Source organism: Ambystoma mexicanum, chromosome 11 (genome assembly GCF_040938575.1).
Source record: "Ambystoma mexicanum isolate Mex_15411 chromosome 11, UKY_AmexF1_1, whole genome shotgun sequence".
NCBI lineage: Eukaryota > Metazoa > Chordata > Amphibia > Caudata > Ambystomatidae > Ambystoma > Ambystoma mexicanum.
In genome coordinates, this window is record NC_090934.1 from 389,800,435 (window position 1) to 389,826,704 (window position 26,270).

Consider the following 26,270-nt stretch of genomic DNA (forward strand, 5'->3'; position numbering starts at 1 on the left):
TTGCTGTGTGTATGTTGTGTAAGTGTGTGTGTGTGTCTGTGCTGGTCCGAGATGATTTTGGCAAGTGGGGGTAAGAGGTTTGTACAAGAAAGGCATTTTCAAAATACCTTTGTTGCACAAACCCCCTCCCCACCATCCAAATTCAGCTCTCCATCTGAAGTGCTGTGGTGCCCAGGGGACAGGGATTCGATTTTTTTACTTGGCATCTATGATAGATGTCTAGTAAAAAATACCATACCTGCCACTCTGTTCCTAATCAATTTGATGGTGTGTGTGTGTGTGTGTGTGTGTGTGTGTGTGTGTGTGTGTGTGTGTGTGTGTGTGTGTGTGTGTGTGTGTGTGTGTGTGTGTGTGTGTGTGTGTGTGTGTGTGTGTGTGTGTGTGTGTGTGTGTGTGTGTGTGTGTGTGTGTGTGTGTGTGTGTGTGTGTGTGTGTGTGTGTGTGTGTGTGTGTGTGTGTGTGTGTGTGTGTGTGTGTGTGTGTGTGTGTGTGTGTGTGTGTGTGTGTGTGTGTGTGTGTGTGTGTGTGTGTGTGTGTGTGTGTGTGTGTGTGTGTGTGTGTGTGTGTGTGTGTGTGTGTGTGTGTGGATATTTTTGTTTTACTGGACATCTATGATTCACAAGCAAGAAAACCAAGTTTGAGCACAGCCCAGTCAAAGAAGATCGAAAGGCATTGCCAGGCAACCTCCTTTCAGCATGCCAGCCCTAATACAAAGTCTTAGTCCCTTACCCAGAAGTAGACCTGCCACAATCTTATCAAAACGTCATGGCTAATAGGGTGACCATCTTGGAGTGGACCCATTTCTATATAAATTGGTAATTTCTCAATTGACTGTGTTAGTAATGCTGTCTCTAAGATTCCTGGGAGGATAGCTCAGGGGCAATGAGCTCGCCTTGGAAGTAAGATGACAGGTTTCAACACAGGTTCAATCCCCACGTCTGCGCTTAGAAACCTCTGGGTATTAAGCATGTTATAAATAACCAATTACAATTACATCACCTACCCCATACTTTCTAACTTCTGCTCTCATTGCTCTTTTTTCTGCCTAGCCTCATTGTCCCCAGGACCCTAACAGTCCCCTCATTATAGGGCATTCCCGCTCCCAGCTTGGTTTGGAGGGGAACCTCGAATGGAATTCTGCCACAAGGGCAGAGACATGTACACAATATGCTGGTTCCCATGATCATTCTTCTGATCCAAACCCTTTCAAATGTATTAGGTACTGTAAGCCTTGAGGAACCTTCATGGACTCTAAAATAGCTTCCACTTCAAATTCTAGAGTGCCTTCATCATCAACCAGTGAAGGATCCTCTGTTATTGTCGCAGAATGAACAGCTGGTTTTGACAATGAAATGTGAAATACTGGATGTATTTTCCATCTTGCAGAAAGCTGCAGTTTTACTGCGTCTGGGTTTACCACTTGAATGATTTTGAATGTGTCAACAAAACAGGGAGCAAACTCTGGAAAATAACCTGGAATCTTTTGGAGTCGGGTGGGCAGCCAAGCCTGTTGTCCCTGCGTATGCTGTATGTCCCATCACAGCTTTTTGTCAGGGAAAGCCTGGTACAGTAACTTGGCTTCCTGCAAATGTGTGACCATCTGCTTATTTTCAAAGCAAATATCATCGAGCCCTCTTCAAGCCCATGATCTTCCCCTATTGTGTTGGTGACTAAACCCGATTGATACTAGAGGTTTTGCATAGACTTTAGGCAAGTCAACGCCATCTCCTCCTTCAATGCCTATCCAATACCTTGTGTCAGTGATTTGATGGCTACCCTAGGAAATGCCACATTCTTGTCAACCGTAGATTTAACCAAAGGCTATTGGCAGGTCCCTGTATATGGACCTGATAAGGAAAATCAGATTTCTCAATGCCAATAGGGCTATTCCAATGCAAAGTCCTTCCTTTTGGGTTGTATCAGACCCCATCAACTTTCCAATGACTCATGGACAGGATACTGCAGCCTTATTCCGATTTCTGTGGGGCCTATATTGACGACATAGTCATTTATAGTAAAACTTGGGAAGACCATCTTTTCCATCTTTCTACTATTATGAAAACCCTCTGAGTGGCTGGCTTAACTGCCAACCCCAAAAAATGTAAGCTAGCTCACTCAGCAGTGAAATATCTAGGCTTCTTTGTAGGTAATGGTAGTGTACAACTGCAGCAAGAAAAAGTTAAAGCCGTCCTAGATGCTCCAACACCAAAGACCAAGAGAGATCTTAGGGCATTCCTAGGTTTGAGTGGATATTATCACTGGTTTATCCCACGTTTTTCAGATAGAACAGCCAGACTGACAGATAAATTAAGAAATACGGAACCCCAGAAAATACGTTGGACTGATGAGGATGATGCTTGTTACAACAACCTGAAACAAACCTTTTGCCAGAATCCCATATTAAAAGTAGTAGACTTCTCAAAGGAATTTGTATTATAGACCGATGCCTCCCTCACAGGTTTAGGACCAGTACTATCTCAAATACACGATGGATTAGAACACCCCATCCTATTCACTAGTGGTAAACTCTTTCCCTGAGAGAAGACATATTCTGTATTGGAACTGGAAGTCCTTGTCATCAAATGGGCAATCCTCCATCTTAGAAACTACCTTCTAGGGAGAAAGTTCACACTCACCACTGACCACTCACCTTTTGTATGGATAAGTCAACTAAAGGACTCTAACCCTCAAGTCAGGCAATGGTTCTTAGACCTGCAACCTTACTGTTTTGCTGTGGAACACTGAACAGGTCAAGAACAGGGGAATGTTGATTTCCTTTCCCGGTTTCCCTGCAAAACAGATGCAGCTACATTGCATAGGGGAAGGGGATGTGAGAAACTAAAGGGTGCCTCACTTGCTAGTCCCTAGGGATATCTCTCTCAGGTGGCCAGGACACGGCCATTGCCTTTGGGTCCAGACCCTTTGGTTTGGACCAGTGCAAGAGGATCATCTGGGTGAGGGATCTTTGGGGAATGGGGGTGAGACAACCAATGGTGAGACGTGGTATCCCTCCCTTTCCCGCCCTATTTTACAGGGTTCTCCAACATCCCAACAACCCCTCCCCGACTTTCTACACAATCACTGGACAGGGAAGGGGACTGAGAGAAAAGAGTCTAACCTTAACATATCCCATTGGACATGTCCCGTTGATAAGGTCCGGCCAAGTCAGGCAATTAAACTAAATCACACACATGCGATACCCTTTAGCTCCCCACACACAGATAAAAGGCAGCATGTGGAGACACACTCTGAGCAAGGTGGAAGACAAGAAGGAGCAGATCTTCCGTTGCGAAGGTGAGCCCATTGGAGCAGGACAGCCGATCAAGGGGCCAAACTGAGGGGCTGGGAAACCCTGAATATTCCTGCAGGAGGTCATTGCCTCTGGGAATCTGTGAGCGATACGTGGAGAAAGCCAAAATCCAGACAAGAAGAAGCCTGGATTGTGTTTCAAGGATGCCAGTGAACCTGCCGATGAACAGCAGAGTTGGGGAGGCAACGCCAAGCCTGAGGTATTAACCTTGACTCGAGAATCAAAGCCGCAGAGAACAGAAAAGAAAGCACACAACTGGTGAGTTGGTGAAAAACATGAAAGGCCAGGTTGTGCGAAGGAATGATTGAAGCCGCACCAGTGTATCTCACAATTGAAGGTTGTGTGCGTGCTGATTTGACGCAAAAGAAAGCAAACCTGTAGTGAACGTTAAAGTCAGCAGTAACTGTGAAACTAGTTATACAGAGTAGCGGAGTGGTCCAGCGAAAAGAAACAGCCCACTCGAAAGTCTCAGCGAAATGTTTTATGTTTGTTATAAAGCAACAAAGTGAATGAACTTTGAAATACACAATAGTCAAGAATTACCCAGGCGAAAGGGGAAGTTAAAAAGGTGATTGCTTTAAGAGAAAGACTTCTTTTAACTTGTTCATGTTGTGGAACTACCCAGACCAAGAGACACTGGGGCAAAAAGCATAAGGAAGAGCTGAAGTGAATGTTGAAGTGGTCCTACTGAGGTTTGTGGAAAAGCCTTGCACATTTGAAAGTCTTCAACGTCAGTGAAAGGTCTGAGCCCGACTGAGGGAGACCTAGAGCATGAAATAAGTTAGTGGAAGGGAACCCCCCTAACGAATGTGAATAAAGCTTGGGGAAGGGAATCCCTGCAAGTGATTGACTCTGAGGTCCAAGCCCGGCTGAGGGAGATCTGTGTTGAATCAGGTACTTTTGTTGATAGGTCCGATCCCGACTGAGGGAGACCTACGTGAACTATTGATTACTTGAGAGGTCCGAGCCCGACAGAGGGAGACCTAAATCTTCAAAGAACTTTTTGTCAAATTAAGAAACTTTAATGTGGAAGGCCAAGAGGGCCTCGACTCACGTTTTGAACTGCCTTTTTTTGATAACCTGAGCCAGTGTGTCATCCTGTCTACAGGGGTCGCCTTACTTGTGCTGTCCAACGTGGGGAGGAGAGCTGGCTCAGCCATCTTGATCGTTTATAACACTGACTTTCCTTTACATATACATTTCCCTTTACACACTTTTTGTATAAGAGATAAGGGAGGCATTAGGTTTCTTAGTATAGGCCATTTTGATTTGACATAGACTGATTAGGACTGTGTTTTCTTTATTACTTGAAGGTAGAGACTACTCCCATCATAGCTATAGGGCAAAGTAGGAGTTTCTCCAAACCCCAAGAATTGAATAAATGTTTTGAAACTTGTACCTCTTGTGTCAGTGTCATACGTGTGATACCATGCCTCCCTCACATTACACTCCCACAAATCCCATTGACACCCATGATGCGGGAGACCAGAAATAAACCCCTTGAGGATGTCTTTAATCATAGTATTGATTCATATAGAGACTTATTTCAACCCACTGGCGAGATCCAAATAGTCTGCATAGCAGTTTGGCACCTCATCCTTTAATCCTTTAAAGGAATTAAGTTGTGCAACATTTTGAATACCCTGGCGAGTATTTAGATACATTTGCTTCTTCAATACAGCTACTGAGAAAATCATTGGGAGAATTACTCCAACTAGTTCAGGCCACGACAAGGCAAATTCAATTCATGTGTTTGCCCTTGCGAGGGATGAAATAAACAAACATTGTTACCCTGCTATGGTGACCATTGCAGGGGTTACAAAGTTACCAATCTCCCGCAGCAAAAGCTTTTATTCTTATCAAATAACTCTACTTGCTTAACAAAAGTTCAACAGACAGGTGATTTACATGCTGTGGTAAAAGAAACAGCCCACTCGAAAGTCTCAGCGAAATGTTTTATGTTTGTTATAAAGCAACAAAGTGAATGAACTTTGAAATACACAATAGTCAAGAATTACCCAGGCGAAAGGGGAAGTTAAAAAGGTGATTGCTTTAAGAGAAAGACTTCTTTTAACTTGTTCATGTTGTGGAACTACCCAGACCAAGAGACACTGGGGCAAAAAGCATAAGGAAGAGCTGAAGTGAATGTTGAAGTGGTCCTACTGAGGTTTGTGGAAAAGCCTTGCACATTTGAAAGTCTTCAACGTCAGTGAAAGGTCTGAGCCCGACTGAGGGAGACCTAGAGCATGAAATAAGTTAGTGGAAGGGAACCCCCCTAACGAATGTGAATAAAGCTTGGGGAAGGGAATCCCTGCAAGTGATGTGACTCTGAGGTCCGAGCCCGGCTGAGGGAGATCTGTGTTGAATCAGGTACTTTTGTTGATAGGTCCGATCCCGACTGAGGGAGACCTACGTGAACTATTGATTACTTGAGAGGTCCGAGCCCGACAGAGGGAGACCTAAATCTTCAAAGAACTTTTTGTCAAATTAAGAAACTTTAATGTGGAAGGCCAAGAGGGCCTCGACCCACGTTTTGAACTGCCTTTTTTTGATAACCTGAGCCAGTGTGTCATCCTGTCTACAGGGGTCGCCTTACTTGTGCTGTCCAACGTGGGGAGGAGAGCTGGCTCAGCCATCTTGATCGTTTATAACACCGACTTTCCTTTACATATACATTTCCCTTTACACTCTTTTTGTATAAGAGATAAGGGAGGCATTAGGTTTCTTAGTATAGGCCATTTTGATTTGACATAGACTGATTAGGACTGTGTTTTCTTTATTACTTGAAGGTAGAGACTACTCCCATCATAGCTATAGGGCAAAGTAGGAGTTTCTCCAAACCCCAAGAATTGAATAAATGTTTTGAAACTTGTACCTCTTGTGTCAGTGTCATACGTGTGATACCATGCCTCCCTCACATTACACTCCCACAAATCCCATTGACACCCATGATGCGGGAGACCAGAAATAAACCCCTTGAGGATGTCTTTAATCATAGTATTGATTCATATAGAGACTTATTTCAACCCACTGGCGAGATCCAAATAGTCTGCATAGCAGTTTGGCACCTCATCCTTTAATCCTTTAAAGGAATTAAGTTGTGCAACATTTTGAATACCCTGGCGAGTATTTAGATACATTTGCTTCTTCAATACAGCTACTGAGAAAATCATTGGGAGAATTACTCCAACTAGTTCAGGCCACGACAAGGCAAATTCAATTCATGTGTTTGCCCTTGCGAGGGATGAAATAAACAAACATTGTTACCCTGCTATGGTGACCATTGCAGGGGTTACAAAGTTACCAATCTCCCGCAGCAAAAGCTTTTATTCTTATCAAATAACTCTACTTGCTTACCAAAAGTTCAACAGACAGGTGATTTACATGCTGTGGTAAAAGAAACAGCCCACTCGAAAGTCTCAGCGAAATGTTTTATGTTTGTTATAAAGCAACAAAGTGAATGAACTTTGAAATACACAATAGTCAAGAATTACCCAGGCGAAAGGGGAAGTTAAAAAGGTGATTGCTTTAAGAGAAAGACTTCTTTTAACTTGTTCATGTTGTGGAACTACCCAGACCAAGAGACACTGGGGCAAAAAGCATAAGGAAGAGCTGAAGTGAATGTTGAAGTGGTCCTACTGAGGTTTGTGGAAAAGCCTTGCACATTTGAAAGTCTTCAACGTCAGTGAAAGGTCTGAGCCCGACTGAGGGAGACCTAGAGCATGAAATAAGTTAGTGGAAGGGAACCCCCCTAACGAATGTGAATAAAGCTTGGGGAAGGGAATCCCTGCAAGTGATGTGACTCTGAGGTCCAAGCCCGGCTGAGGGAGATCTGTGTTGAATCAGGTACTTTTGTTGATAGGTCCGATCCCGACTGAGGGAGACCTACGTGAACTATTGATTACTTGAGAGGTCCGAGCCCGACAGAGGGAGACCTAAATCTTCAAAGAACTTTTTGTCAAATTAAGAAACTTTAATGTGGAAGGCCAAGAGGGCCTCGACCCACGTTTTGGACTGCCTTTTTTTGATAACCTGAGCCAGTGTGTCATCCTGTCTACAGGGGTCGCCTTACTTGTGCTGTCCAACGTGGGGAGGAGAGCTGGCTCAGCCATCTTGATCGTTTATAACACTGACTTTCCTTTACATATACATTTCCCTTTACACACTTTTTGTATAAGAGATAAGGGAGGCATTAGGTTTCTTAGTATAGGCCATTTTGATTTGACATAGACTGATTAGGACTGTGTTTTCTTTATTACTTGAAGGTAGAGACTACTCCCATCATAGCTATAGGGCAAAGTAGGAGTTTCTCCAAACCCCAAGAATTGAATAAATGTTTTGAAACTTGTACCTCTTGTGTCAGTGTCATACGTGTGATACCATGCCTCCCTCACATTACACTCCCACAAATCCCATTGACACCCAAGATGCGGGAGACCAGAAATAAACCCCTTGAGGATGTCTTTAATCATAGTATTGATTCATATAGAGACTTATTTCAACCCACTGGCGAGATCCAAATAGTCTGCATAGCAGTTTGGCACCTCATCCTTTAATCCTTTAAAGGAATTAAGTTGTGCAACATTTTGAATACCCTGGCGAGTATTTAGATACATTTGCTTCTTCAATACAGCTACTGAGAAAATCATTGGGAGAATTACTCCAACTAGTTCAGGCCACGACAAGCCAAATGTAATTCATGTGTTTGCCCTTGCGAGGGATGAAATAAACAAACATTGTTACCCTGCTATGGTGACCATTGCAGGGGTTACAAAGTTACCAATCTCCCGCAGCAAAAGCTTTTATTCTTATCAAATAACTCTACTTGCTTACCAAAAGTTCAACAGACAGGTGATTTACATGCTGTGGTAAAAGGACGAGCCTGCTCAAAGCATGCAATTTCAGCAGAGCCCAGAGCAGGAGGAACTGAGACCTCATACATGTCCATGGCAGGTTTAAAATTCAATATGGCAGCAGGCCTTAACCCTGTTCCAGCCCACAAAACCACAGGCACATAGCCCAATCTCAGTCTAGGCAGCATAATCGCCACATGTGCAATCCACCTATCTAAGCACCCCCCCAATGGGGGGGAGAGGAGACCAAACTATAACAACCAGTCAGAGAATGTTGAGTGCTCGATGGGCATCTTGAGAAAGGTGTTTGGAGATTATTAATCAAATGGTCTACTGAGAGAAGAGTTGGAAGGGAAGCATTGAAGGTTTGAAAAAGGAGGTTGTATCAGAGGAGACTTGGCACCACCTGACGAGAGAGTCATTGGGTAGGTTGGAGGGAGATTATTGAGGAGGTTGGAAAGAGAATGGGTACCATCTGGAGAGAGTTATTATTATTGAGGAGGTTGGGGATGGAAGGGAGCTATCTTGAGAGAGGGATTCAAGAAGGATAGAGGAGGAAAGAGCATCACTAACTGTGGAAGAGGACATAGAAAAGCTAGTGGGGGAGATAAAGTTAAAAGACCTGAGGAGTCAAGAGGGGAACATGCACCCCTATTAGCCAGGGATACCAAGGAGATGCCAGCCGTACAGATCCATCCTGGGTAGCCTTCAGAGGTGGGAGGAGGAACAAGATGGTGTAACCTCACCAGGTATAGGGAGGAGACAACAGAGTAAGTCAGGGGGGAGTGTCCTGGGGACCCTTGCCCTGAAACAGGGAGGTGAGCATGCAACCGGCAAGCCAGGTGCTGGAAAAATTCACAACTCCAGCAGCAGCCTGCTGGTTTTACCGGCACGCCTACCACCGGACTTGTACTGAGGCACTTTGTTGGGAACCACATCCTAGTGTTAGCATTTTTCAGATTCCCACTCACAATGCCTGTGACTGAGAATATTATAAAGTCTGCTTATTGGTCAATTGCTTCAGTTTTTAATACTTTTTACTGTAAACCTGTTGGACATGCGTCATCCAGGGTTCTTTCATGACTTTGAAGTGTGTGTAATAGGAGCCAGGCCATAGAATAGCAATTAGTAATAGTGAGGTCACGATTGACAGCTGCAAGTCACTTAAAGCAACATAGTTCAGCATTATCCCTCCTATGCTATGCCACGGCTCAATTCTTTTTTCTGTGTTTTGAGGAGCTATGGGCAATCAATCCCAATTTTTTTGGATGGGACAGTTTGGTACCCCTCGACGGATGTCAATGACCTGTAAGTACCATTTCACGTTCTTCCAAAATTCCATTCAAGGACAGTCTTCCGGTGGTAGATAGAATATAGACCTTGCTGCCTCCTTGGAGGGAAATATGCCCTATAGGAAGAGAGCATGATTGGTGGACTATGGAATGTGGAGGACAGACACAAAGGGGAGTATGGGGGCTGTACTTTTTCTACATGTTTTTTCTTGCTGCTATCTAGAACAAAGAAAAGAAAAGTGCCTGACTCTCGCCTGTGTTACTAATAGAATCGTGACTGTCCATTGCTACCTTGCTAGGGCTCATTGGTCTATGCTTCTTCTACGTGCTAGTCGTGCTCTGGCATCTAGGTGAGGATTTGATGATTCAAGGCTTCCTGCAGAACAGCATGGAAACACATCAGACGCTGGCAACTTTTTGACACATTTTATGACCCAGGGTTGAAAAACCTTTTCCTCCCACGAAAGACACAACTAATATGTGATACAAAAGAAAATAAATGATACGTTACACTATCTAGAGGTATATTGATTCTAAATGCATCACGGGAACAGGTACACGTTCTCTATTCTTTAACCCGAGCTCGACCCCCATTTGCCAAGGTGCCATCTACAGCACTCAACCGAGCTGTTCTGGCACAAATGGGCCCAGGGTCATGGAGCAGCAATAAACCCTACAATAGCTCTACATTAAAAGGCTTTAGGAGCTGCAACAACACTCAACTGAGCTCTCTTGGCACAAACTAGTCCACTCCCATGGAGCTACGACAACACTCAACTGAGCTCTCTTGGCACAAACTGGTACACCGCCAAGGAGCTGAGACAACACTCACCAGAGCGGTACAAGTACAGAGAGACTTAGGCTCTAAGAACCGTGACAACTCTCAACTGAGCTGTGTGGTAGAAATGAACTGAGGTAGAGTGTCTGCGCCGACACTCAACTGCGCTCTAAAGGACGCACAGAGTGTCAGGCGCCACGTGCTGTGGCAACACTCACCGGGGCTGAACTGGCACAGCATGATAAAGAGTCAAGAAGCTGTTACAAAACTCACCTGAACTATACTTGGCTTTGAAGTTGGAGTGCCCTTCGTAAATGCTGGTTGCCCACTCGATGAGCAGAGTATTGCCGGACCCTACTAGAGCGGGCAGCGGCTTCTGACCACAGACGCTGGGAAGAAGAAGGCTGGAATGTGGGCTCTGTCCGTCAAACACACGGATAAAGTTGCTGGCACAACCAGGAGAGGCCACAATGTCCACATACTCAAACTCCAGTAGCACCTGCAGATCAAAAGGGGGACACAAGACACCGCACATTAAAGAGAGACCCACTGAGGATCCCTCGCCACCACCAGACAAGGCCAAAAAAGGATGGTAACACCAGTAGTGGGCACTGGAGAAGGGAGGCTTGCCAACCTCGACTAGCAGCCTAGCTATGTTTCTTTTGTGGTGGTGTGGTATCTATATGTAAGCATATATAATATAATATGTATACTGTTGTGTACAATAATAAATTCGGCAAACAGCTAAAGATGACTATGCTGAAGATACTCTATAAGAGTATGAAGCCAGTCGCGTGGAAACCGCGGGACTCCATGTGAAACCAATCAGGGGCAGCGAGTGAGACTGTACTGGAGAGTTTGTGAGCCGACACGGGGAACGAGTGGGGCTCCATTCAAGTGTGTGGCACCAGACGCGGGGAATGTGTGAGACTCCACTGAAGTGCACGAGGCTATTGACGGAGGATGCATGAAGTTGTGCTGATGATTCATGCGGCCATTTTGAGGGATGAGTGTGACTCCGTGAAGCAATTGAGGCCAGTGAAGGAGGGGGGGGGGTTCAATAAATGGCCAATAAACACGAACACATATGTAATGATGATGATAGATGATGAATTACATTAATTAACATGCACATTTTGTGAAAAAGAAATGGTAGTGTCACACTGTTTCTGTGAATGAGTGACCGTCGCGGAAAGGTGGTTGTTTTGCTCTCATCGTTGAAGATGTGTTTTGAATCTTTGCAATGTTGGGTCCCAGCACCAACCCAAAGTGAAAAAGTTAACGTGGCTCTCTGCCGCACTTGTGTTGAATATGTGCTCACATATAATGATGTGTAAAGTACACAGCATATGCCACTCAGGTGGACGTCCCTCTATCCTTCATGCAAAGTATTCATGTGACACCCTTTGGCCTGGTCTCCAGCTGCTCCCCACCTGGTTGCTTGATCTTGCTTGATCCCAGCTGCCAAATGGTAAGCCAAGGGCAGCATCTGACAGATGTGGTGCCTATATCAGATGTTTACATAGACCCTATACTTGAGCTCTGGGGAAAAATCACAATGGAGAATGCACGCTACTGGCCCATTTGCTCTCAGGCCCACTGGCTCGAGTTGTGTTTTGCACATTTCACCGCAAAATTAGATGGGGGCTAGGTTTAGGTATTAAGGTGGGGAGTGTGGGGAGGGTTGGGGTCCGGGGGTCTCCTCAAATTCTTTTTTGCGGTGAAATCTGCACAAAAATAATAATCGAGCAAATGGGCCTCGAACACATTTTCTCGAGCAAACATTGTAGAACCGAATAAACAACATACCATGAAGATGCATGACGCCCATGATGGGGAATGAGTGACACTCTGCTGGTGTTTACAATGTCGCTGATGGGGGATGAGTGACACTGCTGATATTTATAATGTTGGTGATGGGGAACAAGTGAGACTCTGCTGATGTGAATAATGCCAGTGGTGGGGAATGAGTGAGACTCTACTGATGTGAATATGCCAGTGGTGGGGAATGAGTGAGACTCTACTGATGTGAATAATGCCAATGGTGGGGAATGAGTGAGACTCTGCTGATGTGAATAATGCCAGTGGTGGGGAATGAGTGAGACTCTACTGATGTGAATAATGCCAGTGGTGGGGAATGAGTGAGACTCTACTGATGTTTATAATGCCAGTGGTGGGGAATGAGTGGCACTGGTGATATGTATAATGTTATTGATGGGGAATGAGTGGGACTCGTTTTAGCTGTATAACGCCAGGGAAGGGTACTGGGTGAGGGTCCATTGATGCATAAGTAAGTGATGGGAAATGAATCAGTCTCTGTTCAGATGTTTGAGGCCCAAGATGGAGAATGAGTGATCCTCCATGGATCTGTACGAGTTCCTCCACGTCTGCCTGTAACCCACGTACTTTGTGTACAGCACGTGTGTCTGGTATGCATCTCCCTCTGCTTGCTTACAGTATATGCAGGGCTGTATATGTGCCAGTCAACTCTGCTTCATTTGCAGTGCCCCTATCTCCGCTGATGTGCCTCCCGCCCTGCCTGCTAGTCCCTTTCTTGCTGGGAACAACCAGTGGCTCTGCCCCAATTCTAGGTACCTTCTGCTCCTGGGTGCGAATGAGCCAGACACAGGTAGAGTTAGAGCTGTCCAGAGAGGTTATATTCGGAGATGAGAAAGTGCCTTGGGACTCAGGTAGCAGGAAACTGCACGTGCCTGAAAAAGAGAACTCAAGTCACATCAGGTTACTTAAAGCAACCCCTTTCCTCCAGTTTCCTCATGCAATACTCATACCTCTATGGGCACAGCTAAAGCGGCTGAAATATCACACATGTCTTCATGGGGCGCACACATGTCAACCATCTTACCTATCAGTGGGAAACCTGCATTATACACAGGAGACCTTGCCTAGCTCTGTGCACAGGGGTTCCTGGGGAGTGATCCCTACCTCCTGTGTCACATACTCCTGCTGGTGCATAGAATGCAGGGCAAGCACTAGTTAGCACACACATGAGCTCCTGAAGACACAACGTCTGCCCAGCTTACAGGACCTCCAGCCCAAAGCATATTTTTGGGGGCACCAAAGCAGGGAACGTTGTGGGCGGCAGGCACTCCTACCCTTCGTTGCAATTCTGTGTTGCTTTACACAGTACAATGATGGCACCTCAAATGCCCAGTTCTGTCATCAGCTCCTGACCCGTGCCCCCTGTTTACGAGGTGGCTGCAGGAACTATGCAACATCCCATAAATAGGGAGAATGCTTTGGGCCTCATTAAGAGTTTGGCGTTAAATATGGCAGTAATTCCTCCATACAGAATTACTGTTACCACCACAGTGTCCAGCAGAATTACCACCATATTACGAGCCATGGCCGTGTGGCAATAGGCCTGCGGGTGACATTTATTCTGCCTGGAGAATTACCACCAAAAACTGAGTGCTCATTCCACCAATAGAGGGATTACCATTACCGCAACCAGTATTTGGAGGAATTACCGAACAACAATTTCTACAAGGAAATACCATTATGATCAAAATGAGAAGCTGCACTTTGTCCATTTTTATAAATGCAATCAATTGAATACCACCCATTTCCAGATGCCAACCAAGGAAGGAGGATACTGCCATCATGTCATGGGAGAAAAGTAAATCAGAAGATCCAGAAATAAAACAGCGCAACCCTAAGTTCACACAGGCAGAGCTCCCCATACTTGAGAATGAGGTGTTGACTCATGCTGAACAGCTGTTTAGGGCCACAAGTTGCAAAAGCACAAACCAGCGGAAGGCTGCCATCTGGGCAGAGGTAGGCGACATGGTGGTGGCAGTTGGGACGGTGCCCCAAGACACAGAGGACATCAAAAAGTGCTTGAATGACCACAAGGCCAGGGTGGTAGACTCCTGGCACTCCATCCCAAGGAGACAGCTGCCACAGGGGGAGGCACCATAGAGCCACCTAACCTGACCCCCTGGCAGGAGAAGGTCAGCAGCATCCTCAATAGCGCAGTCCTAGAGGGTGTTTGAGCCACTGGGCGTGGAGCTGGCAGCCAAGCTGATCCTGGTAAGTACATGTGCCAATATACCATCCAGTACAGAATTGCAAGGCCACACTACTTGTCAACCTGCAGACTCTGGGGCTGTAAATCTACATGCACAATGGACATTGGAAGATAATAGAAATAATCAGTGCACCTGGCAGTTCTCACCACAGGAAACTTGACACTTCAAAGTACCACACCAGTACCATAGCAGTCACATAAAAGGTGAGTCATGTATCCTGAATTTCTCACAAACTTCCCAGTCCATAGAAAGGCGCCATAACTCTTTACTCTCACCTCTCGCACACAGGCATCCCCAGAACCTGAAATGTAGTGGTCTACACGGACATACATGGGACACATTTCAACTACTACAACCCCAGTAGCAGCCGGACTTGTACAGGATTCATTAGCCACCAGTGAAGGTGCACCCCATTATGACTAACACCCCTTACCACACCACTCCCATCAACACCTGTGCCCACTCCACTACCACTATTACCTCACATCACCCACTGCATGCAGGTAGACAACAGTCAATGGCCATACCATCAACACTGCTGAAGTCACATGTCCTCAGGAACTCTTGGCTGGGAAGCACATTCATTGGAACAGGTGCCAACGGTTACGTGTGATTTCAACAAATTACAAAATAACAAATGAATTTTCAACGAACCAAAAGCATCTATTAAAAAAACTTTTCCCACACTCCAAAACTACTATTCCCTTTCCCAACCACATATATATAGTTTTTAAAAATCCGTTATTTTTTTTAGATGTTTTCGGTTCGTTAAAAATTCCATTCGTTATTTTTGATTCGTTAAAATCACTGCACACCATGCCACCTTGTCACTGGGTGTGTGAAACCAAGCAATGAAGTCCTAGGTGACCCACGTGTAACTGCCAAAGCTTTCACTACATGAACTTTATTATGTGGCCTAGAAAACGCTCAAATGCAATGCCCAATGTAAGTTATAGTTTGTCACTTTTCTCACAACAGGTAGCCATGCCAGTCACTTTTTTGACTTCTTTATCAACCCCAGCACCACCGACAGGCAAACCTCCTGGGATGCAAGGAAGAGTGCCAACAGTCTCAAGAAAACACCACACAAGTCAGCCTCAGCTATCCCCTTGCCAGAGGCCACCACTGCTCATGGGCGAAAGGGTGCAGGAATTGGCCGAGTCTACTTCCGCAAGTACTGCAACCATGCTAAAAGCATATTTGGGGGTGTGACACTGCCATCTCCATCTCGGTCACTGCCACAGAGAGGCTTGTCCTCAGCCCCCTGTTGAGGTGCTTTCACAGAAGATTGTCCCCCTCGCCACCACCCATGCACACAGCAAGACCCAACGGAAGTAGGGAATGCTATGCAACAGACATTTCTAGGGAATGAGGCAGGTGGGTGGGCATAGATGTTGGAGATGTGGGAGGATGTTGGGAAAGGGTGTGTTCCTGTTGAATAGAATAGTCAGCTTTCCAGAAAATGAGTCCAGTGCCCAGTTAGTGTCTGTCACTGATGTGATTTTAGTGACTGCGCAGATAATCACAATCTTCCCCACCTTCTCAGGGCTATACATGAGTGCCCCACCAGCCTGATGAAGGCACTGGAATCATCCATCGAGCAGTTCAAATGTGCACTCTATGCACAACCTGGTCCCTATACGAGCCTTTCTGATGGGCGTCATCAGCCATGGCAGCAGTGGATTGCTGGAGTATGGCCGCAGTCACCTGCAATGGGTAAAAGACCTATTTCATGACAGTGGTGTTTGTGGTGCTGGCATCATACTACTATGCTGCTGGGTTGTCTTTTTCGTCAGGTATGTCATCAGGTACACGTGGAGGTTTTCAATCCATAACATTTGAGGGGCGGGGGCGGGAGGGTATGCCTTAAAATGGGGAATGGCCAAGAAGCACTGTGTAATCCTGCTGCATGGTGAATTAGTTGGCCGCCATTCTCACCTCACTATCCCAGCTGCAACATTGCCCTTACTTAGTGCCCAATTGCTGGCCTGTTGCCGGCGTCTATGGTACTCGTGCAGTGCATTGTCAGATGGTGTTGCATTTGTACATCTTTGAGGATGTTACCGAGAGGTAGTTATTGTCAAGGATTGGGGTGCATACTTCAGTGCATGCTTATGTACCCTACTATTGTGCCCACTCACGTCACAATGTGCATGGGAAAGGGGGATATTGGCGATTGGCTATTTCACAAATCTTTTTCAAGGCATTATGATAACTGTTGTGACATTCAGGATTTTGCTTGCAAGGGCGTATGAAGCACTTTAGCTATGCCAACACTCAGGAGTTTAGAGAGCTTTGCCCCTTGTGGGCTTCCATTCTGTAAGTCACATGCATCATATACTGACACTGTTTTTTTTTGTGCCCCAACTCCTTCTCATTGTTTGCTCCACAAATGCATTGCATTGTCAGTCTTGCCATGTACCCAACATCCATGTGCAATGCCCCCTGTGTATGTCCATGCACCTTGGCTGCGGCTGTTCTGCAGGACCATGGCATCATTGGTTGAAACCGGGGAAATGGGCACAGCAGTGGCTCAGCATCAGTTTGGCATCAAACTTAATTTTTATATTCATCGAATGGTACTGCTTCTTGTTGCGGTACATGTGCCCCTCTACCTGGAGTGGGACCAATGCCAAAAGGGTACAGTCCAGTGCAGTAATCACTTTGAGGAAGTGGACTGTTGCACAGAAACATGCCTTCATGTCATACACCGGGTCAGGGTGATGCCATTCAAATGTGATTTGACGCATCTGTCATTAGTGAGTCAAGCACATATACGAGCACTTTCAAGAAGGTTGGCTGGGATATGCCATGTAGCATTTGAACGTGTGCTGAAATCTGCTCATTGCTGGCAAGTGCAGGACAGCCACCAGCTTCAGCAGGGGTGGGATGGTAGTCTAAATGCTGATCAACCCTGAAGGCTTACCTTTATCAGGGTGAGCAGCTCTGCTATGGTCTCCCTGTTCAGCCTATAGATTGTGATAATTTGCTCGTTGGTCAGCGCCCAGTGAGAGCTTCTGATGCAAGGTATGGTTGGCTGGTTGTATGTTCTTTCAACAGTTGTTTTTTCGATGGGTTCTTTTGCCAAATCTTTTTTGCGAAAAAACTCATGGAACATTTTATTTTAATTTTTGGGGGTTCTCCCTAACTGCCCCTCCCCTGTTCATTTTACATTATTCCTGACCCCCCCACCGCTAATATACCCTTACCCACAACCACCTATATTTTCCAATTCGTTTTTTCAGGGGGGCGGGGGGGTAAATGGGCAAAAAAACATTAAAAAACACTCTCGATGAATGAACATCTACCGGTTGGCCTTCTTATCACACATCTCCTCTGCCTTTGCCAAGTGGGTATCCATGTCTGCTCGATATACAGAAGCAAAGTGTGAAGGCTATCATCCATGTCTGCTAGTGGTTGCATGTTGCTTGAAGTGGGCATAAATGCCAAAACCCTAGGCACCTTTTCCGAGCATATGATGCATTAGCCTTTGGAACACGAAGGGCACGGATGCCAATCCAAAAGGCTCCCTGGGGAGTTGTAACCGAACCTCCAGTGTCACAAAGCTGTGCCGGTGCCTGTGGCTCTAGCATTGGCACCTCCTGGTGATACGCAGACCTGAAATCCAACATGGTAACAAACATTAGTCCTGGAATCCTTGCAAACTTATCCTGACTCTTAGGCAATACGTGATAGACTACCCATATTGCCTCATTTGGTCTGTGCAAATTGACACCCAAACAAATTTCACCAATTCCCTAACGTGTCACTGCTAAGTGCGACAGCCTTAACACAGATTCTGTTCGCTCTACGTTTCCTTTTGGGGACATTCATTCCGGCTGTAAATCTCGAGCCTTTGTTATGCTAAGAGCTGCCTCTCTTCACCTGCGCTACGCTGGTCTTGCCCTAGTGTGCACTTTCATCTCACGCATGAAGCCCATTCAACTTTGCTAACTGAAAGGAGCATGTTACTAAAACCAGCTTCTGCTTTTGTGATGTCGTGAAGATCACCTGTGAGTGGACACGTGATGTGGGAGGGCGCTGGGAGTGACGGGCAGAGAGGTGGACGGAAGGGGAGGGGGTTAATTACTGGAGTTATGAAGAAGGTTGAGTAAAGTAGTTTAAAGCCTCTTGGGTGCTTCGCTATAAGAAACCCGACAGCTTCGACTTTATGACTTTTCAAAATAAATGGTCCCCTTCAACTTCCACCGCACACACCTGTTGCTGACTGTGCAGGCCTCCCTGGATTCTCAACTGTCTTCACTCTTGCCGCCCAGAAGTTCTGTTTCACATCGTCTTGCATGCTCCTTTCTGCACTCCAATTTTACTTTATACTCCACCTCGGCATAGACATAATCCAAAAGATGTATGCAATGTTCCAAACATCTGCCAACTTTGATATTGCATGGTTTTACAGTTTCCCTTTGCCAGCAGATGTGTGTGTAAACGGGTTCACTTTTGTTCTGGATCTTATTGCTTTCCACTAGTTCCTCTATCTTCTCTCCTCTGCTTCAATCGCTTATCTCCTCCTCTGCGTCTATCTTGTGCACATCGGCCTGTTTCCTTGCATGGCACACTACTGCAAAGGGCCCATGAGGCCATATTCTGCAACAAGGCATTAAACAGCAACACTTGTTTAGTATAGGACACATTCAAGTGTTGTTACAGGCAACACTGCCCAATATCTGCAACATACATTTCTCAATCTGTCATTGTGTTCTCTTCCACTGGCTTCCTATGAAGAAGCAATGTCTTGTTAACACCATGACACCACCTCTAGAGATAATGTTTCTTCCCCACCACCCACAGCCCATTCTGTGCTTTTTTTGCTACATGCATGCTGGGTTTTTCTGGGTTCCAGGATGCCAACAGCCCTTCCGTTATCTTTTTTGCTGCTGCAATTGACTATTCACTGATCTCTGGTCAACTTATCGGTGAAGCGCCAAAGTTCCCACAGCGCTGCTAGTAGGCTCCATGCTGTCAGACAGCTCTCGATGATCTTGTTGTCTGTTTATGTTTTTGAACGTATGGCTGCTCTTTAGCACACTGATTAGTTGTTCATAGTCTGCTACTGGTCACTGTACCACTTACAGGTACCTTTCTGACTCATACACAGGGAACCAGTCAAATTAATGCCTCCCCTTTTTTATTTTTAGACTTTTCTACTAGGCTTCTTTTAATTTGTGTCCTAATTTCCAATTGTTCCACCTTAAACACTCTGGGCCTCATCACGAGTTTGGCAGTAACCCTGAAATGTGGCTGTAGCGCTATTACCGCTGCATTTAAGGGTCCACCAGATCATGGCCTTGGCAGATTTCCCCCCAGCTCTGAGCTGGGGGAAATCTGCGGCAAATTTGCCGATTTTCGGTGCTATTACCGCCGGCGGGAAATCCGCTTGTGGTAATAGCGCAGATTTTCACCATTGGGCCCAATGGGGAATGAGGAATTCCTGAATGGGCCCAATGGGGAATGGGCACTAATCGTTCCGCCAAACCCGTGATACGGTGCTAATAGCGCTGGGGGGTTTGGCGGTAGGGCTAATAGCACTGGCGGTAATAGCGTCGGCGTTACCGCCCAACTCGTGACGAGGCCCTCTGTATTATGTAAACTACGTGCATTTCTTGAAGTGGAAGAATGCATGGTGGAATGTGGGACCTGGAGATCAGGAGATTCCAGGGAAGCCCGGTGATAAGGATTCGAGATGGGAGATAGAACTGAAAGGAAACCATGTTACTGACTGCTCTCCTATGTAACCTCTCTACTTATGCCCTGTAACTAATAAAGCAGCTCTCTTCTGCACTTACCTGGCTCCAGTGTGCTTCCTGCCTTGATGGGGACTTACCTGATGCCTCGGGATTCTACACACTCACTTTTCTAATTGGTGCTTTTGCTTGATTTTTCACTTTATCCACCTTATGTCCGGTAGTGTGGCAGATAGTGTGAAAATACTACCCTAGGGTTACTTGTCTCCCACGCTGCAATACATTATTCATTAATACACACAACTTGGCCAATCAATGCTCCCTCCTTGAGAACGTAACAGCAGTCTTAGCGCTTGCATCAAACTGGCCAAAGCACTCACTGCCGCCGCCTAGCCAATTCTATGCCATAGTGTTGCTTTTATGTTCCCTCACAGTGATGCGCGTTTCTATCAGATGGGCTGCTGTGAAATGTGCTTTGGCGTGTCCCGGGAAAGTGCGTGCGGCTACACCAATTTCCAACTCCTGAACATGTACATTCAGCATACCCACCATTTCTTCTTGGGGCCACCTAGGCACTGTGAATGGTCTACCTCAGCTGTTCAATGGACTTCATACACATTCCTGGCAATGGTCCTGGCCAGGTCCAATGCCGGCACTCTGCACCTTTTTGGTTTCTGATGACTGAAGCCTCAGTGGTGTAACCTTTCTTCTATCCAGATATGTTTGAATGCTTCAAGTGCCAGTAGCACCAGTAGCACCCCAGACTTCTGGTGCGCCTCTGGGAGTCCTTTGGATCGTCCTCATGCTAATGTTGACATTCGGACGACGTAAGGTCAATAAAAAGGTAACATTTCCTGAGAGAGCAGAAACAAATATAGATGAAACGGCTGCAGACACTGTGAAGCTTGAAGACCAGCAAGCACCAAGTTGGTGCTTATCCCAAAAGATACCTGGGTGATGTAGACACAGAGGCATATTCACTATAAACAGCCTTGTATGAGTTCAAGGCCATGCGACCAGTATTTTGCTTTGACTGTGTCCACACAGCCGATCCACTTCTTGGCAGCCATGTACCACCACAACCATGCTGACAGGTGGCTACCAATTTTCTCTCAAGCCCCTGCCCCGCAAAATGCAGTGTACAGTCCTCATAAACTAGTGTAACACCTAGTCTTTTTTCCATGTCTATCTTTTCCCCTTCCTCGTCTATGGATGGAATATGCCATTGCAAATGCTAAATAACAGCTTTGTGCCCAATAGAGAAACAGTGGTGTAGGAGTGACTCTAGGCTCCACCAGACTGTTTTTTAGTACTTTACTGCTTTTGTTAGAGCTCTATATTAAAAATTGAAATTTTACTTTATTTTAGGACCAAATTTGTTTTTCAAAATTGTATTTGCTATTTAGAAATGTTGGGGGTTGCGAGTGCTCCTGGGCATTCTCCTTCATTTGAATAGGGTTCGTTTTGCAGAATAGTCTGCTTTCCACTTCCTTCATACTCCTCTGATTCGACGCGGCCGATAGGTGCAGTGGACGGGCGCAGCATGCATGCCTGCAGGGTGCCGAAGGTGTGCTTAAGGCAAGCCTGTCTGTGCCCGTCCGGCTGGGCCAAGGGTGTTGCCTTTAAAAGAAAGAAAGGAACCAGGATAGTTTCCCTCTTGGGCAGGAGTCGCGTACTCGTACACGAGTGCGCTATGATCGTGCTGTTCTCCTGGCTCTGGCCCCCAAGGATACTAATTTTCTGACTGCCTCTACAGCAGCCAAAAGAGGAGACACAGTAGTGAGACAGGATGAGCAAGTTAATAGTTATGACGCTAATGTGGTAAATATCAGGAACTAAATCCCATCTGCTCTTTCTAATCAATGCAAGATCAGCAGTTGTGCATAGGAACGATATATTTACACTCTTAGAGGAGTTTACTCCTGATCTACTCTGTGTAACAGTGACTTGGTTCACTCCATCATCTGAGCCTGGCATTTTGCAACTGCCCCATGCGTACAATATTCTCTGTCTTGATAGAGCCCAGGGATAGGGGGCAGGGGGGCCTGATTCATTTGACATCTCTAACCTGTTCGATTATTGCTCTGAGCCATAATACTCTGTGTGAACTGTTGTTAATTCAGATTCAATGGTCAGCCAATATATCTGTGTATCTACTGTTGGTTTATAGGCCCCCTTCCTTATCTTTGGTTAACTTTGCCCTCAAGTATGCACAATTGGTTGCCAATTTGGTTCTAATTTATCCTAATTTGTTTATCATGGGAGACATCAATGTCAAGCCTAATAATCCCACTGATACAGCTGCAAAAATGTTGATTAGCACATTGGCTGATATTGGTCTTTGTTTGTGCAATCATCTGCCAACACACTGTAAGGGAAATGCACTTGATTTGATTCTCGTCTGAGAGAGGTCAGGGAGCAGTAGCTTCTCCATTACCGGTCCACTGGTTTGATCGCTTTGTTCTTTCCTATACTATCTCCTGTGCTGCCCCTATTAGTTGCATACCCAACATCCTCTGCCAACGGCGGCACTGGAGGAAGGTATCCCCTACTGTTGCTGCTAAACATCTCGTAGGAATCACTAGTGAGTTCATTATCAAAGAGCAGCAGGATCGCTGCACTGACCTGTTGAATGCAATGACAGAGGTTGTTAATGCTCTTGCACAGATGAAAGCTAGTAAGATCTGAGCCAATCCTTCAGCTCCTTGGTTTAATGCCAAACTAAGAGCTATGAAGCAATTATGTCGCCAACTAGAGCGTAAATGGAGACTGGAATATGATCTAGCCTCCAAGTCCAATTACAAACAGTCAGTGTATCGATATCAGGAAGCCATTGGAGCCGCAAACCCTGAACATTTTGCTGAACATATTATTTCAGCCTCTTGCTCAGCAAGGGAACTTTTTAAAGTAGCAAAAGAGCTCTCATCTGCAACTCTGTCTATCAATCCCTCGCGATCATAAGCAAAATGTGATCTTATTTGTTCGTGTTTTGATGAAAAGATCCAGAAATGTGTACATCTATTGTTGTTAATGGGACTGATGAGTCTGATGACAGGCCCTTGAAGCAGCCAGGAAATGGTAAAACCACGCCAGGGACGTATCAGTTCGAGCCTGTTCCAGACAATATGGTCAGAGAGGCCCTTCATAAATTGAAATCATCTTCCCCACCTGACTCGATTCCTTTATGGGTGCTCCAGTCCTTACCAGCAGAGGTTATCCCACTTTTTACTGCAACATTGCAGACTTCTTTTTCTCTGGGGTGTGTTCCTGAAGCTCTGAAATATGAACTTGTTTCTCTGTTACTGAAAAAGCCTCAGCTTGATCCAGGCCTGGCTTCTAATTATCAGCCAGTTTCACTTTTACCATGTGTCATGAAGATTATGGAGGCCATTGTCACTCTCACGCTTCTTAGAATCCAGAGACCTGCTACACCCATTTCAATCTGGCTTCCGCCCCATTAGGGGTACAGAGTCGGTAATGATCTTGGTCCTGGATGACTTGGCGTGCCTTCAAGACCGGGGTGAGCGTGGAGTGCTGATATTGCTTCAACTCTCTGTGGCCCTTGATACTATCGACCATGGTATCTTGTTGAAAGGCCTGAAGAGGGCAGGAATTTCTGGAGGCATCTCTTACCAGGTTGTCATACTTCCTTTTGTAGCATACACAGACAGTGTCATTGTTTCCTTTTCAATCCTCCCCAAGGGCCTTGGCATGTGGGGTTCCCCAAGGGTCCTCTCTGTTCACGCTGATTTTTAATCTGTACCTACGTCCAACGGCAGATTTAATTCAGGAGCATGGGGTATGGTTCTATACCTATGCCGATGACACAGCGCTTCTCTTTCGGCTAGACTCTCCAGAAAGTAACCCCACATCTCAATTAAGGAACTGCCTCGTAGCAGTGGGGGAGTGGAAGGCCAAAATCTGGGTGAAGTTAAACAGTGCAAAACAGTGATGGCGACAGGCGCTCTGAATCGCAGGAAACCTGGACTACGGACTTCTGGCCAGTTTCTCTTAGTTTCTGCCCAGTTCCTGTTGACTCCGTTAAAAGTCTGGGTTTAAAAGTCCAGGCCTCGGGCTTCTGGGAGCTGCAGATTGCATCAGTATGCAATTCTGGGTTCATGAAGCTTAAACTCTTGAGGAAGACGTTGCCATTTTTTCCTCTCGAGTCCCGAGCAAAGGTGGTTGCGGCCTCGATTCTTGGACCCTTTGATTACTGCAATGGAATCTACTTTGGCCAACCAGCTTTCTTGGTTCAAAGACTGCAGCTTCTTTAGAATGCTGCAACTTGTCTGGCTCTAGGAGCTGATCGAATATCCCACGCCCTAGATCTTCTTCGGCAACTGCACTGGCTTCGGTGCGTAGCCGTATTGAGTTTAAGACTCTTTGTATTACTCATTGGGCGTTTTTTCGGCTAGGTGCTGAGTATCTGCAGGCGAAACGTATTCCCTACACTCCCTCAAGGAGGCTTCGTTCAGAGTCTGAGGAACTCTTGATGGTCCCTCGTTTTCGAAGAACTTGAGTGGGTGGTCATGCTTTTTTCACCCACGTGCCTCGCAGGTGGATTTCGCTGCCAAATTATTTGCAAAACATTGATGATCAATTAGCATTTCTGAAAGCCCTCAAAACATATTTTCTTTAGTCTTGCTTTGTTTGAGGGTTTCTAGAGTGGATTTCAATATGCTGTTTCCTTGCACCTAGATGCCTTTTTGCCATAGTTCTGAGCTGAGACACCCTCTACTGCCACTCCATGTGTCTGTCAATTCCTTCCTGCTCTCTGATCTAGATACTTATTAATACCGGTAAGTCAAACAAGGTTACAGTACATTACTGGGGGTGAGGATTGAAAAATCAGCATCTGCAGTACATGGAGGAGATGCCAGCCGGGTCAGCACTGGTCACTCACCTCCCCAGGACTAAAATCACTGTTCTGCCGCAAGGTGCTTTCATCCAATACCATCACACTAAGCAATAAAAGAGAAAGACAAAATGCAGGTAATTGCAAGGATTGACTCCTCCTACTAACATTTGGTCACCAGCCTGGGAAGTCATGTATTCCATGGTGGTGCTGTGTCAAAAGGTTCAATATTTACCTGTAAGTCATAGCTGGCTTCGACTTCTCTGTGAAGCCAGGAAGAGAGCTAGGATAGTCAATAGCATGGATAGAAGACCAGAGAACATTGAAGAGCCCCCCTCCCATTCATGTACCTCTGGGTTCTGGAATGAATGCCAACACATTACGGAGGTCACCATGCAGCTACAAACATGATTGGGTAAGAAAGGGGATTTTAATCCAAAGCTCTAGAATGAGTGGAGTACCCCAGGGCTCAGCCTTGTCCTCTATTCTTTTCAACTTGTATGTGCAGCCCATGGTGGAACTTCCGCTTTCATATGGTATCAGAGTTTACACCTACACTGATTACAGACAGGTCCTGCATAGATTGGGCAAGGATTATTATACCATTACCCATAACATAGCAGTCTGTATGACTGGCGTAACTAACTGGGTGAATAAAAGCATTTCACAAGTGCTGACCTTTGGTCAGGTAAATGATACTGGGAATGCTTCCTTTTGGGCTCATGCCCTGGGCCCTTCACCAAACAATGTTTCATTGGTTCTAAACATAGGGGCTCTTAGGGGAAACCAAGCCTTCCTTGACTATCTAATACAATAGGTTTCCTGCTTTGCTCAACTGTGTCTACTAAATACAATGCTTCACTTTTTCTCATTAAATCATCTGGTGTCCATCATGAATGCCTATATTTCACCCGCATTAGGTTGCCACACTTCAGCCGATCAGAGCCTGGCTAAAAATTACTTAAAAAGATGTCAAAGACTGCAACGTATAGCAGCCAGAACGCTCCTCAATTTCCCTAGAGATTGTCATATGTTATGTAAGGAACTCATGGTGCCAACAGTAAAGACAGATACAAGTGATCACAGGTCAAGTGTGTTTATTGAACTTTATAATGGGTGAGAAAAACGCCTAAACTAAACCTAAAGCTAAGATTGGAGCAAGCTATTACCATCAAATAATAATAAGGCAGTCCTGTCAAATAGAAAGGGCCTTAACTAAAAAACCTATCACCAATCCTTACCACTAAGTTACAAAAAGAGTGTGGGAAAATGTTCACCAGAAAAGAAAGAATTGTTCTCCAAATGATAAGTCAGATGGTAGGGCTGGGTCTCCCTTCTCCGCGTTTCAATCACGGGACAAGGCGGAACTCCTGAGCACAGCACACTCCTGGGCCTCTCCAACACGAGGCTCCCAATTCCAGTTCAACAATA

General features: G+C 45.7%; 1 protein-coding gene across 1 annotated transcript in view; it reads right to left on the reverse strand.

The window, feature by feature from the left end:
* Nucleotides 1-26,270, reverse strand: part of LOC138504979 (embryonic protein UVS.2-like) — a 381,283-nt gene that overhangs the window by 105,291 nt on the left and 249,722 nt on the right. Inside the window, exons 7-8 of the mRNA XM_069625347.1 lie at nucleotides 12,829-12,944; nucleotides 10,507-10,732 (exon numbers count right to left, since the gene is read on the reverse strand). Coding sequence (XP_069481448.1) covers nucleotides 10,507-10,732; nucleotides 12,829-12,944 — 342 coding nt within the window. The remainder of the gene's footprint in view (nucleotides 1-10,506; nucleotides 10,733-12,828; nucleotides 12,945-26,270) is intronic.